The sequence below is a fragment of the Oncorhynchus keta genome, chromosome 8 (genome assembly GCF_023373465.1).
Source record: "Oncorhynchus keta strain PuntledgeMale-10-30-2019 chromosome 8, Oket_V2, whole genome shotgun sequence".
NCBI lineage: Eukaryota > Metazoa > Chordata > Actinopteri > Salmoniformes > Salmonidae > Oncorhynchus > Oncorhynchus keta.
The window spans coordinates 2,521,635-2,537,035 of NC_068428.1; the positions used below are offsets into that span (position 1 = coordinate 2,521,635).

General features: G+C 43.8%; 1 protein-coding gene across 1 annotated transcript; it reads right to left on the reverse strand.

Annotated features, from left to right (window-relative positions):
* Positions 1-16: 16 nt before the first annotated feature.
* On the reverse strand, positions 17-11,718 carry adam17b (ADAM metallopeptidase domain 17b). The gene is made up of 18 exons (XM_035774401.2): positions 11,071-11,718; positions 10,507-10,639; positions 10,189-10,322; positions 9,817-9,905; positions 9,330-9,507; positions 8,483-8,613; positions 8,062-8,148; positions 7,638-7,748; positions 7,395-7,539; positions 7,056-7,147; positions 6,651-6,803; positions 6,244-6,443; positions 5,804-5,907; positions 5,499-5,633; positions 5,070-5,200; positions 3,535-3,702; positions 3,128-3,184; positions 17-2,451 (listed from the first exon to the last, which is right to left on the reverse strand). The coding sequence occupies exons 1-18, from the start codon at positions 11,354-11,356 to the stop codon at positions 2,035-2,037; spliced, it is 2,751 nt and encodes a 916-aa protein (XP_035630294.1). The 5' UTR covers positions 11,357-11,718; the 3' UTR covers positions 17-2,034.
* Positions 11,719-15,401: the final 3,683 nt, after the last annotated feature.

A 15,401-nucleotide genomic window follows, 5' to 3' on the forward strand; every position in this document is an offset into this window, starting at 1 on the left:
AAATGGGTAAACAAAGTTCTGAGTGTCTGACATTTTAATATATAGCCATTGGAACACCTGAAGACAACCTACCTGAGGCATGATACAAGTTAATCACAAATCCAGATATAAAATACTTGTAGGATGCTGTTGGGGCTTTCTTTCAAAGAATAAATCATTCTGTATGTGAGAGCATAAAATACAAAGAAATTCCTAAATATGGGATTTCCAATGTAAACTCTGTTAAACCCATAACAGGTTGGTGAGATCATGTCTGGCAGGAGTTCACAATGAAACAAAATACCAGATAATATGGCAAATAAAAGGTAGCTAATACAACAATACATTTTCAAACATCGGATGAGAGTGGCCAAAGCCAGAATTGGGAGATTATATTATATAACTGGCTCGTGTGAGGCTAGAAATAGACATCTTGCTGATTGTCACAATTGTCATATGAAAGCATACAAATGGTATCAAAAACACTTTCCGCAATTAAGAGTTGAGTAACAATTAGAGTTTTGTCAATCTTGCATATCAGAAAACTCTGTAATGGTCAGATCTATCTCCATGCATAAGACACCATACAGGTCTGGTTTGACAAATTACCTAATAACAGTCGGGATTTAATGTAAACTGGGCGGGACTTCCAACTTTATTGGCTGATCCCTTCTGGTGACCCTGTTGGAGGAAGAAAGCTTCTGGTGACCCTGTTGGAGGAAGAAAGCTTCTGGTGACCCTGTTGGAGGAAGAAAGCTTCTGGTGACCCTGTTGGAGAAAGAAAGCTTCTGGTGACCCTGTTGGAGGAAGAAAGCTTCTGGTGACCCTGTTGGAGGAAGAAAGCTTCTGGTGACCCTGTTGGAGAAAGAAAGCTTCTGGTGACCCTGTTGGAGAAAGAAAGCTTCTGGTGACCCTGTTGGAGGAAGAAAGCTTCTGGTGACCCTGTTGGAGGAAGAAAGCTTCTGGTGACCCTGTTGGAGGAAGAAAGCTTCTGGTGACCCTGTTGGAGAAAGAAAGCTTCTGGTGACCCTGTTGGAGAAAGAAAGCTTCTGGTGACCCTGTTGGAGAAAGAAAGCTTCTGGTGACCCTGTTGGAGAAAGAAAGCTTCTGGTGACCCTGTTGGAGAAAGAAAGCTTCTGGTGACCCTGTTGGAGAAAGAAATCTTCTGGTGACCCTGGAAAAAAATTCCCTCAAAACGGAGACACCCTCAATGGCTATAACGGCACAGGTACAAAAATGAGTCCTCCATTTATCTCTATGAGTAATACTGGTTCAGGCTACGGTTCACAGAATTGAAAAGTAAACATTATGCTGGTTTTGTTATTAGTTACAGCCATCCCGGCTCACCCAACAAATGAAATACTTAGTAACAGTTTTGTAGACTTTTCCATGATAAATCCCCCCCCTCGGTTACAAAGAGCAAAGCGGTAAACTAGTGTTATATTGCTGTGCCACAAAGTACATTAACTCACACCAGGCCAATGATATTACAGACATAGCCACAGTGCTGCTGGTGATGTATGCATAAGGGTGTTAAAGCATATATTTGCTGACCTATTTTCAAACTGCGCCAAAAGTGTCACTGTCAACCAACTCAACTACATACATGGAGGCATGGTGCAACATGTTCATATGCCAGGCTGTGCAAGTGAGCAGCCCAGGATATCTTAAACAATACATCATCTGAAACCAGAACATCATCAATATGACCTGGTTGTAGCAAGACAATTCTAGACGTAATCGTTTCATCTATTCATTCTAATTTCAGTTTTGAAGAATTTGGCTTTTCAATGCTCAGTAGGTTTCATTTTAGCCCAGTGGATCCTATTTTCAACTGAAGCTGCTCTCCAACTTCATATAATACCTTATATAACTCAGCCCACATATAGTATCAGACAAGTCCAGCTCGTTTTACTCTGTGGTCTGCCATTCAGTGGTGATTGGGTGAGCATCCTCTCCCACGCTCGGTCCTCTCTCTCCTCCAGTCTCTTTCTTTATCAGTGTCCTCTGTGTTAAAGAACCCTCTTTATCTCTCTCTCTCTTCGCCTCCCTTTCTCAGCACTCTGTCTCCTTGCTGTTGATGCGGATGCGGGCCTGTCTCTGGAGTCTGAAGGACAGGGCCTTGTCACTGCGTCGGGCCAGGGGCCCACGCTCTGTCAGATCCTCAAAGGAGTGTGGAGCCGAACTCCCCATGGGAAAGTCGCCCTCCAGGGCCTCTTCATCCAGGTGGGAGTCAAAACTGGGGTCCTCCTGGATGGTGGCCATGCGTGGGCTCTCCAGGGGGGGCAGGGGACTCTGGCTAGGGCTGGGAGTGGAGGTTGGGACTTGGGCCCCAGGGATTCGAGTTGGGGCTTGGATGGGGGGAGTGCTGGTCTGCTCGGGGCCAGAGGCCTGGAAGCGCAGGGCTGAAATGGCAGGGGGTTTGAAGATCCGTACGGAGGCTGACTCCAGACTGCTCATAAACTCTGCATTCTGGAGACACACAAGCAGGATCAAAGCCAAGGGTCAGAAAACCAAGATGACTACAGTGTATAATTTGTATATACAGTACAAGTCAAAAGTTTGGACACACCTACTCATTAAAGGGTTTTTCTTTATTTTTCACTGTTTTCAAAACTATGAAATAACACATATGGAATCATGTAATCAAAAAAAGTATTAAAAGTGTTAAGGGCTAATTGACCAAGAAGGAGAGTGATTGAATTGCTGCATCAGATGACCTGGCCGTCACAATCACCTGACCTCAACCTAATTGAGACGGTTTGGGATGAGTTGGAATGCAGAGTGAAGGAAAAGCAGCCAACAACTCCTTCAAGACTGTTGGAAAAGCATTCCAGGTGAAGCTGGTTGAGAGAATGCTAAGAGTGTGCAAAGCTGTCATCAAGGCAAATGGTGGTTAATTTGAAGAATTAAACATTTTAAATATATTTGTTTAACATTTTTTTGGTTACTACATGATTCCATATGTGTTATTTCATAGTTTTGATATCTTCACTATTATTCTACAATGTAGAAAATAGTAAAAATAAAGAAAAACCCTTGAATGAGTAGGTGTTCTAAAACTTTTGACTTGTACTGTGTGTGTGTGTGTGTGTGTGTGTGTGTGTGTGTGTGTGTGTGTGTGACATATGAATCAAACAATACTTACACTCGGAAAAAGCAGAGACTTGGTGGTCTGTTCATACTGCTGATCCAGTTTTTTATCCTGAAAGTGGGAAAAATATGTTTGATGTGATAACATGTGACGGGTACTATATAACATGTTACATGTACTATATAATAACATGTGACAGGTACTATATAATAACAACATGTACAGTATTAGGTGATTGATGACAACACTCAGAATGTCTGAGTATGGGCATCCAATGTATTATTGTGTGTTAAGAAAAAAACACTACAGTTCCCACAATGCAACACACAACGTGGATGTGGATCTAATGCCTTGCTTGGCTACACACCCATGTATTTTGCTAGCTCAAGAATCTTGTAATCACAAGTAGCTAAACCTATGCCCCAGTTTGTCATTCATCAAGGAACAAACATAACACCTACCACACAGTGAACCAGGATGCTGAGGGGGACCCAGAAGACCAAGGAGAAGACCACCACAGAGCCCACGATGTTGTCTGCCAAAAACTTCCGAAACGTGTTGATGTCCAGCTTGTCAATGAAATCCCACAGCCTCTCGATGACATCCTGAACTTGCTTCATACATTTACCCTGAATATGACAAAAATATCACATGCTAGTTAGAAAACCATAGAAATAGAATTACTCGAGAATAGAAAGAAGGCCCTCAGACCACAGCAATCCAGAAATTAAAACTGTACAGCCATGCAAGACTTGTTGCTAGATGTGACCGAAATAGCTGTAAGTTGCAATAGAAGTATTGTTGTCGGTTAATTTACTCCAATTAGGGCAGGGAGGGTAGGGTATGGGGGGGAAATATAGAGATTTTTTTTTAAATTAACAAGGGGATTAGAAATTATGCAAACAATTAAATTGATAAAGATGATCTTTTCCCCCCCACCCCCTAAAAAATACATTTAAAGAAAACTTTTCTATTTGTTGTACATAGAAGGTTAAGAAGCATCCACTTACCATCAACAATCTTTCTTTTTTATTTTCTTCTGGGATACAATCAAAATGCCTGTTCTAGTGATTCCATTTATATGTGCAAAATCAACCAAGTGAAAGGGGATAGAATATCGATATATAATACAGTAGAGCAGGTCTTCCCAAACTGAGGTAAGGGCGCAATGCCGTCGGGGGTACGCCAAATAAAAATGTGATTCACGTTTAAAAATATATATAATATAGATTTTAAAAAACAATTCAAACAGTCCATTTAGTAAGGCCCACGTCCATAGAGACACATACCAGCTCTACTGGTAGTACTCCTAGTACTGGTTGCAGATGGGCCTCCGCACGCCCATGTAGATATTCCATTAAAAAATCAGCTGTTTCCAGCTACAATATTCACAACATCAACAATATTTACACTATATTTCTGATCAATTTGATGTTATTTGAATGGTTCACAAACAAGGACATTTCTAAGTGACCCCAAACTTTTAAACGGTAGTGTATACTGGGAGTAGTGCCTTTCCTCAGCCACAGTGTGTTATATGTGGGAAAAGTACTCTCTCACATCTTGCAGACATCTAGAAACAAAACATGCCAATTTGAAAAATTGTCATTAACCTGTGGTGAGTTATTCACGATGTTCTATGAACAAATAAGGTTTTATATGCAAGATGGTTTAATAAAGAGCAAAATGATTGATTATTATTATATTATTATTTGTGCCCTGCTCCTATAAGAGCTCTTTGTCACTTCCCATGAGCCGGGCTGTGACAGAAAAACTCACACTCATTCTTATTTTTAATAAATGTATTGTACAGTGTGCATGTGGCAGGCTTAAAATGATGGCAACAAAAAAAAAAAAAACATTTGAAAGTGCACTGACCCTGGTGCTAGAGGGGGTCCGCAGCTAGAGGTTGAATGTCGGAAGGGGTACGGGGACTATAAAAAGTTTGGGAACCACTGCACTAGAGGGTAAGGGTCAGAGGTCAGGTGTCACTTACTTCTCCGTCACAGAAGCCCACGGTGCAGGGTTTCCCCTTGCGGAGGTAGATGAATTCCCCTCCGTCGTCCTGGAATGGGGCGCACACTCCACTGGTGCTTCGGCAGCACACTTTACATGACGAGTTGGTTTCTAGAGCGGGTAGGAAGAACAACACACTGTAGTACATTTTTTTTTTTTAAATGTATTCATATTATGAGCAAAAGGCATCTTTAATAAAGCAGGACATTTAGCGTATACAGGTTCTATGTGGCTCAGTTGGTAGAGCATGACGCTTGTGATGTCAGGATCATGGGTACAATTCCCGCTGAGGCAACCCATGCAAAATTCAATGCAAAAACTGCTTAATGGCATATTATATTATGTCTTGAGGTTGGATTAGTCCACTACAGCCTTTAAAGGAGGGGCGGTGATGGTGAGGGGAGTGTACCATTGCAGGCGCAGGACTGCAGGTTCTTGACGGCCTCACAGAAAGGGATACATACACCGTCGAGACACTCTCCGTTGTCCAAACACACAGTCTTGTCAAGGGCGTTCTCAGGAGACGGACACTCACTACTGTTGCCTGGGAACGAAAATATGACATTGTCATTGTTCATAAAAGGACGTAGAAATAACAAAGAACTAAGACATATTTCATTGTTTCACTCTCATGTTTTATTAGGACTTGTAGATATGAGGATGGTGTAGTGGCGGGGCTCCCTTCCTGGGGGGTATCAGGTGATATCAGCCTACCTGTGCAGTAGGACTTGCCCTTACAGGTGGCACTGATGGGCTCCTGGCACACCTTGCCCTCCCGCTCATACTGGCACTGCTTACAGCATGCACTGTTCCTGTCACTACATCGAGAGAGAGAGAGAGAGAGAGAGAGAGGTTCTAGGAACAGTGGTAGGATTCTGACAACATTTGGTGGTCGTTTATGATATGTTGTAAGAATGTTATAAAGAATGATTCTTCTCTGTGATATCAGCCTGAGAGAGAGAGCGAGTGAGAGCGAGAGAGATATCATGGTAATACAGGGTGATATCACAGAGAGAAGATTCATTCTTTATAACATTCAATCAACGTATCACAAATTACCACCAAATGTTGTCAGAATCCTACCACTGTTCCTAGAACCTAAGTGGGTGTGGTGTGCAGGTATCCGGGGGTTGGTGGTTCCAGAGAGGGCTCACCTGCACTTGGCTGTGGGGCGGAGCTTGCAGTCGGAGGTACAGCAGCGGTCGTCGTTGATGTGCAGCAGTCCCGGGTCACAGTCCTCACCCTGTTCCACCCTGCTGTTCCCACACACGTTACTGTTCCTCTCCCTGAAGCACACTGGAGCCTTGTTCCTCAGACGCTTCACAATGGAGATCTTACTGCAGTTGGAGAAAAGCTGGGGACACAGAACAAGGTCAAGAGCCGTGTCCGAAACTGGCACCCTATTTCCTCCATTGCGCACTACTTCTGACCAGAGCCCTATGGCCTAGGGTGCCGTTTCGGGACACATCCATAATCATTCTTGGTATAATGAAGACTTAAGGTTTGTTTAAGATTGATGTTTGGTTTGTCGAGTGGGGAAAAAAGGAGGCTATTTTTGAACCTTGTTGTTGACGTGGTCTCCGCTCACAGCGATGGGGTACATGACGTATTTGCCCCCCTGGTCTTCCCTGGGAGCACAGTAGGGGATGTTATCGGGGTCGTGCTCTGCCCCAAAGTTATGGCCCAGCTCGTGAGTTGTCACCAGGTCTGCCTCCTGAGGGCAAACCATAAGAAAAGGTCATATTAGTGAAATATGATGGTGCCTATTCCAGACAGAATAATAGTTATTGCCTTTGTGTACATTTGGATGTTCCAAATGGGAAGCCTCTTTTTTTTTTTAAGTTGCAGGGGCGGTCTCCCAGACACAGATTAAGCCTAGTCCTGGACTAAAATTAATACCCAGTCGGGAGAACTGTTTTTCTGTCCAAGTCTAAGTTAATTCTGTGTCTGGGTCTCATAAACCCACCTTGGTCAGAATAGTTTTCCCATAGTTCTTAGTGCTGGTGAGCCCAGTGTTGAGATAAATAGCTCTCGTCTCAGGCGAAGACGGAGGGCACTCTGATGACAGAGAAGGCAAACATTTTCCAATATCAGTTTACCTACGTCAGAGTTGTGGTCAAGGTTAATGTGTTGACGGGAGGCTTATTATCCGTCCCAAAATGGAACCCTATTCCCTATATAGTGCACTACTTTGGACCAGCGCCTTATAGGCCTGGGAGAATAGGGTGCCATTTAGGACATGGGACTTGCTCAAAAGTAGTACAATACATAGGGAATGGGGTGCTATTTGGGGACGCAACCTTACTCTCTGAGCAGAGGCCCCCAGGGATGCCCTGTCTGGAGGGGGCCACGTAGGCCAGGCCCAGGGTCCCCTCGTCAAAGTCCTGGTAGGTGAACAGGTGAGCCAGACACACCTTGGACGCGTTGTCTGCTATGTCCACACTGAATTGCTGCGATGAGAACAAAGAGGGAATATATTATGGCCTATTATCATACAGTATACGACTACTCTGATGTCATTACTCAGATGATTGAACATGCTGCTCACCTCCAGAAGCTTCTTCACGTCCCAGACATCCTTACCCTCTACGGGACTTCCCCTCATGTTGAAGTGGGCCTCCCCCGGGGGTACGCGGGTGGGGACCTTCTCAATGATGATCTACATTGAGGATTAAAGATTGAGCATGATGGGAAGGAAGAATCAATCATCAATCCCACCTCATGGTAAAAAATACATTTAAAAAATGACAGTGATCATCTGTTCCCGGCAGCATGGCAACAGGGTAGTGCTGTAGTCCACTGAGCACATATTGTCCAGGAGTGCCATGAGATGGAATCCCACATAGAAACTGTCTAAATAAACAGGAAATACAGAAGGAGGACGAGACTCCATTCTCCTTAAGAAATAAAATGGGGGGGCAATCCGAGAGGTGGTAGTAGAACATATCCTCAGCCTGTCTCAGCTAACTCACCTGTTGGATCTGAACCCCATATCCTTTATACTCGTCATCCCACGACGTCGACCTGTAGATGTCATCCACGCGGTCAATCAGCTCGATCTGACCGACCAATCACGAACAGGGAGAAAGGTATGTGGTGTTTTTCACATACAACCATCAAGCCAAAGACCAGCCCAAACAACATAGGAAGCATCCCAAATGGCATCCCATTTCCTTTATAGTGCACTACTTTTGACCAGAGCTAAATGGGTTAAATGAGGGAGACACATTTCAGTTGAATGCATTCAGTTGTACAACTGACGAGGTATCCCCCTTTGCCTATAAGCCCTGGTCAAAAGAAGAGGCAACTGCATAGGGAGTAGTGCACTACTTTTGACAAGAGTGCCATTTGGGACACACATAACATCACATTTTACTAAACAGCGCCCCCCACCAGGTAGTTGAGGGTAGTGCTCTCCTCGCCACGGCCCATCTCTTGGAAGAAGCGATGGTCAGCCACCAAGAGTAAAGGGCAGGTGTTCTTCCTGTGGTCATGAACCTGTCTCTTCTCTCTGACCAGGGGCTCTGTGGATGAGTGGAGAGGAGATCATGTTTCATTGCCAGTCAGTGCCATTGTCAAGCTGAACTACACACCACTTTTATGTTCTACACTACACTACCCTAAACAGAGCATTGGGCAGATTCAAGCTGTCAATTTCACAAATATATTGCAATTCGACATCTCATGCCATACAATTAACAACAGCAAACTGAGATCACTGAGTGCTTCTCATAAAGAGTGATTTGGTTCTCACACCATAACTGCAGGGAACATGGCTATGTCGTCATCATCATGGGTCTGCCATTACAGCTAACTTAAAGTATATGTGTTGCATTTTATTTAACTAGGCAAGTCATTTAAGCTAGTGTGAATAACAGATTAACGCAATGGGGATATGATTATTAATTTAACAGACACTGACAATGTGACCAGGGCTTTTGGATAGCCTGATATGTGAATATGTTTAGTTTGACTGTAAATTCAATCGTATTAAAATAGCATACATTGGGTTGCATTAGATGGAGTGGTCACTACATGTGGTTTGGACTTATGAGGGACAGGATTTTACTGTGATCATTATTTGGGAAAGCTCCACCCCACATTCTTCTCTCGTAGTCAACTATGAGTTCAATCCTACTCAACCTTCACCTCCTACCCCCCCCACACTCACTCTCTCCCTCCCTCGTGCTCCCCTACTCACCCTCTCCGTCTTCACCCTACTTCCCTCTCTCACACTTACCTTCCTCCTCATCCTCCAGTCTAGCTAATCTCATACTCTCAGGCAGCAGGTCATTGGAGTCAGCCTTCACGTAGCCACAGACCTTGGGCGAGGCCAGTCGGCTGATGTTCCTTATGTGCTCAGGACGGTATACCAGCAAACGGCCATCGGGGGGCGCCGACGTAAACCTCCACAGGGGCTGAGAAAGGACAGGGAGTCAAAACGAAAAGGGGTATTTTGACACTTTATTGAGACAGTATGAGAATCAGAAGAGGATTCAGGCAGGTGAGAGAAACATTGGGAAGGGTGGACACAGGGATTGATTTGTATATGTGACATATGCCAGGAGTGTTACCACGGCTCTGCCCAGAAAGGAAGATTTTATATGATTATAAAACTCAGGTGGATTATATACAGAATATTCCTCACACACACTGAGACATTTCAGAGTAGATTGTCATATTGTTGTAATATCACAATCTGCTGTTAAAATAGTGTGTTACCATACCTCAATGTTGTACTCTGCTCCGTCAGTGAGGATGTGTGCCGAGAAGTCATTGTCATCAATATGCGCCTGCACTCTAGAGTTCTCCTCCCCTTCAAATGGACAACACTCAGTAAACAACTATGATGAGAAACACCACAAAATATAAACATGGGACAAAGCCAAATTCCTAAGGCACTAAAGAGACGTTAAAGTGATAGTTCACTCCAAAATCAGATGTTAGCCAAATGTTTTCAGACCTCAAAAGTAGTCCAAGGTTGATGAGTCCACATGATACTGGTAGGCAACCTTTTATAATCAATGTAGCACTTTAAAGCCACATAATGGACCTCAATCTGGTGGCTTCGGAGCCCAACCATGTGGTGTCCGTCTTACCTATGACATGGCCGGTGAAGAAGTTCTGTCTGTTGACCTCGTAACTGTCCTCCTGTCCATCCTCATCCACGAACACAGCACTGAAGTCCTCTGTGAACAGCTCCGTGTTGGTCCTCAGATACAGCTTGAAATGCCTAGCGCACACAAACAGAGTAAGGAAACGGGGTGAAAGTCAATCACAAAGATCATTAATAAGATCCGTGACTTAGTGCAACTGAGGCATTGACATTTGATTTGCATCCCAATGGAACCCTAGTCCCTATATAAGTGCACTACTTTTGACCAGGGCCCATAGGGACACAGCCGTGGAGTTCCTACCTCTGTAAGGCAGTGAAGCTGAGATGTCGTTCCACGTGGGTCTGTGTCTGGAGGTCCCGCCGCCGGACCGAGTGAGTCTGGAGACTGGCGAGGGGCAGCACCTCAAAGTCTGAAAGCATGGAACTGAGGAAGTCTGAAACAAATGCAGAGGATAACAGAACAGATAAGTACAGAACACATTTTCCTGACTAAATACCACCAACACCAGAGCGTTCATATACCAACCTATTCAACCTAAAACGATTCCGTTTTATTCGATTCTATCAGAACAGTTCTCTCATAACACATCACGTGCCAGGGGGGTTAACCCAGTAGTTATACTATTATTGCTGCCATAATTGCTATATTGGCGCGTACAAATGGTTGAATATCGTCTCACATGCAAAGTCTGAAATACTTTTTCCTTCAGATGTTATTTCCATATGGAAAATACTATTATGATGTATTCTTTGGCAACTGTTGTGTGTGGGATGTTTGGTTTGTGACCATCCCCATCTCGAGTAGCATAAACTCATGACATCTGTTTAACTGAAAATCAAGTTAGCCTAGGCTCTCTCCACTCACCATATTCAGGATCTACAACCTCAGCAGGCGGCTTTGTTGCACCATTCGTTAAAAATAGAGAAACTATAAATAAAAGGACTATCTGCATATCGGTATTTATGGGTGGAACGTGTAAAAAAAAGATAAATTCCATACACTTGGTCAAAAAACTGTTTCCACAGTATGTGTTGTATCGGGATAATCTCTCCAAAAGCCCACTAATTGAGGTGTTTCCGAATTCCCAAGGCAGGCAACAATTTAACAAAATTGTTATGGTACCATGTAACAAAATTGGTACGGTGACCATGTAAGCAAAAACATTCAGTTGTTCTGCAACTATAACCGATTGTTAAAAGTCGGACTTCTAGTTTCGGCAAAAATATTTGTTCTTGAAAACCAGCTCCCGCATACCCGGAAGTGTTGTGACAGAAAAAAAATCACATTACAGTTGTTCAATTTACATTAACATGACCCGTAGCCTAAAAACTATTTTCACCGCAATCTATCCCCTGTTGTAGACTAATTTTACCCGCCCCCAAAAATTGAAATTGTTCTTCTGTAGATCTGTGTTCGGAGGATCTTGCAGAACATTTTTGCTTCAGTCACTGCAGCTCTTACATAAGGATAATAAAGCTTTAGCAGCAGTAGAGGGATTGCAAACCCGAGCGACATCTGGGCTGATCTATTTTTAATGCTTGGACATCCCATTTTAACGTCTAACATTTGCGTTTAAAATCCCAACCATATGCCTAGGCCTGGGTAGTAGTGTATGTATAGACCTATTTTGTCAACGTGAACTGTCATTTTTACTTTCAAATAACATTTTCTGGGGGCCGTTCACTGACAACGCTGAAACAACCATGAAATAACTTATCTTATACAGTAACACGCCTATTACAGTTACCTTACATATTATATTCTTGCACAAATATACATTATGTAATAAGCATTCAAATTAAGTAGGCCTACGCTATGATATACAGGTAACTGCCAAAATAAAGAAAACACTTTATTAATTGAAGGATACAAATTAAATGAAGGATATAGATTTTATTGAAAGCAGGTGCTTCCACACAGGTGTGGTTCCTGAATTAATTAGTTAAGCAATTCATGTCCCATCATGCTTAGGGTCATTTATAAAAATCCCCATTTGCCCATTGATTTGGCTGTTATGGCTAGAACAAGACATCTCAGTGACTTTGAAAGAGGGGTCTGAAGCATGCAAGTGTGTGTGTGTGTGTGTGTGTGTGTGTGTGTGTGTGTGTGTGTGTGTGTGTGTGTGTGTGTGTGTGTGTGTGTGTGTGTGTGTGTGTGTGTGTGTGTGTGTGTGTGTGTGTGTGTGTGTGTGTGTGTGTGTTTCCATTAAACGTTTTCCGTTTGGAGTAAATGGTTTATGGTGCAACAGAATGCAAAACGTTTTGCAACAGGATTGGCATAATGAATACATCCCTGATCTCAAACCAACTGAACACTTAAGGGAGATTACATTACATCCCTTTTCACTTGGTTGGTTTTGCACATATTAATGGACTCCCTAGAACAGGAATTTTGAGTGTATCCCAGAAAAAAAAAGATTGTTGATGGTAAGTGGATGCTTCTTAACCTTCTGTGTACAACAACAAAAGTTGTAGCCCTCCAATAGAGTTCCAGTTATCTATGTGCATTGAAGCTGTTCTAGCGGCTCGTGGTGCCCCAACAACCTATTAAGACGCTATGTGTTTCCTTTATTTTGGCATTTACCTGTATATTAAAGTGGTGAGCTCTATTCTTGAAGTGATGTGAGATGGGCTTAAAAGCCTGCTATTTTCATTCTCCAGTCTCAGTCTGTCTTGAGAAGTCTATTAATACTATGTCTGGGCTTTATGAGACCGCTGGACGACAGTGGTAGCCTAGAGTAGTTGGTCTGAGATTCGATATTCGTCAGACATTCGGAACTTCAATAGTTAGCGAACAATTTGAGCTATATACCTCAGGTTATTTATGATGAGAAAAAAGTGTACAACATTGCACAGGTTTTATTATTTTCATAATCACACGGAAACGGTGGAGGCAGCCTGTAACACTGTCAGTGTAACTAGTTAGGGACCGTCAACAAAGTGCATGATCACTATTTACAAATTTCAATACTTCTTCTACCAATAACATACCAACCTCATTTCAACTGTTGATTATTCCTAACAAAGAGAGGCATGATGCACATGCCTTTGGATTTCTCATAAAATCATTCCCAGTTATAACTCTCTTGGAAATTTCCTTGTTTTTGAAAGAAAAGCACATTTTTTGTTGATTCAAATAACATCAAATTGATCCGAAATACAGTGTAGACATTGTTAATGTTGTAAATTACTATTGTAGTTGGAAACAGCTGATTTTTAATGGAGTATCTGCATAGGCGTACAGAGGCCCATTATCAGCAACCATCACTCCTGTGTTCCAATGGCACATTGCGTTAGCTAATCTAAGTTTGCTAATCCAAGAAGGCCAGCATACCGAAGTCGCCTCTTCACTGTTGACGTTGAGACTGGTGTTTTGCGGGTACTATTTAATGAAGCTGCCAGTTGAGGACTTGTGAGATGTCTGTTTCTCACACTAGACACTGTAATGTACTTGTCCTCTAGCTCAATTGTGCACCGGGGCCTCCCACTCCTCTTTCTATTCTGGTTAGAGCCAGTTTGCACTGTTCTGTGAAGGGAGTAGTACACAGCATTGTATGAGATCATCAGTTTCCTGGCAATCTCTCGCATGGAATACACTTCATTTCTCAGAACAAGAATAGACTGAGGAGTTTCAGAAGAAAGTGCTTTGTTTCTGGACATTTTGAGCCTGGAATCAAACCCACAAATGCTGATGCTCCAGACTAGTCTAAAGAAGGCCAGTTTTATTGCTTCTTTAATAATAACAAAAATTTTCAGCTGTGCTAACATAATTGCAAAAGGATTTTCTAATGATCCATTAGCCTTTTAAAATGATAAACTTAGATTAGCTAACACAACGTGCCATTGGAACACAGGAGTGATGGTTGCTGATAATGGGCCTCTGTACGCCTATGCAGATACTCCATAAAAAATCAGCTGTTTCCAGCTACAATAGTAATTTACAATATTAACAATTTCTCACCACGCTGCACCTTGGTCCTCTTCTTTTAGCGGCCGTGACAGAACTTCCCACCAACAACGGACCAAGCAGCGTGGTAAGGAGGAGCAGCGTGTCCAGGATTCATGGACTTGGGAGGAAATCCTGGACGGGAAAGGACCCTGGAGGCAGGCTGGGGAATATCACTGTCCGAAAGAGGAACTGGAAGCAGCTAAAGCTGAGCGGCGGCGATATGAGGAGGTTAACCATCGAAGCAGGCACGAGAGGCAGCCCCCCAAAAAAAAAAAAAAAAAAAATGGGTGGGGGCACATGGGGAGTGTGGCAGAGTTAGGATTCAGACCTGAGCTAACTCCCCGTGCTTACCATGGCGAACTTGTGACTGGTCAGGCACTGTGCTATGGGATGATGCGCATGGTGTCTCGAGTGAGCATTCACAGGCCGGTGTGCTCTGTGCCAGCTTCCAGCATTTGCCTGGTGGAAGTGCTCATCCAGCCAGAATGGGTTGTGCCAGCGCTGCGCTCGAGACGCCTGTGTGCCTCCACGGCCCAGTGTATCCGGTGCCTCTGCCAAGGATAAAGCCTCCGGTATGTCTCCCCAGCCTGGTGAGTCCTGTGCCTGCTCCCAGAGCCAGGCCTCCTGTGTGTCTCTCCATTCCAGTGATGTTCCATGGCAAGAAGCCTCCAGTGATGATCCATGGCACGAAGCCTCCAGTGATGATCCAAGGCACGAAGCCTCCAGTGATGTTCCATGGAATGAAGCCTCCAGTGATGATCCATGGAACGAAGCCTCCAGTGATGATCCATGGCACGAAGCCTCCAGTGATGATCCATGGCACGAAGCCTCCAGTGATGTTCCATGGCACGAAGCCTCCAGTGATGTTCCATGGAATGAAGCCTCCAGTGATGATCCATGGAACGAAGCCTCCAGTGATGATCCATGGCACGAAGCCTCCAGTGATGATCCATGGCAAGAAGCCTCCAGTGATGTTCCATGGCACGAAGCCTCCAGTGATGTTCCATGGAATGAAGCCTCCAGTGATGATTCATGGAATGAAGCCTCCAGTGATGATCCATGGCACGAAGCCTCCAGTGATGATTCATGGCATGAAGCCTCCAGTGATGATCCATGGCATGAAGCCTCCAGTGATGATCCATGGCACGAAGCCTCCAGTGATGATCCATGGCAAGAAGCCTCCAGTGATGATTCATGGCACGAAGCCTCCAACGACGGCCTCCAGTCCGGAGCCTCCAGTAACATCC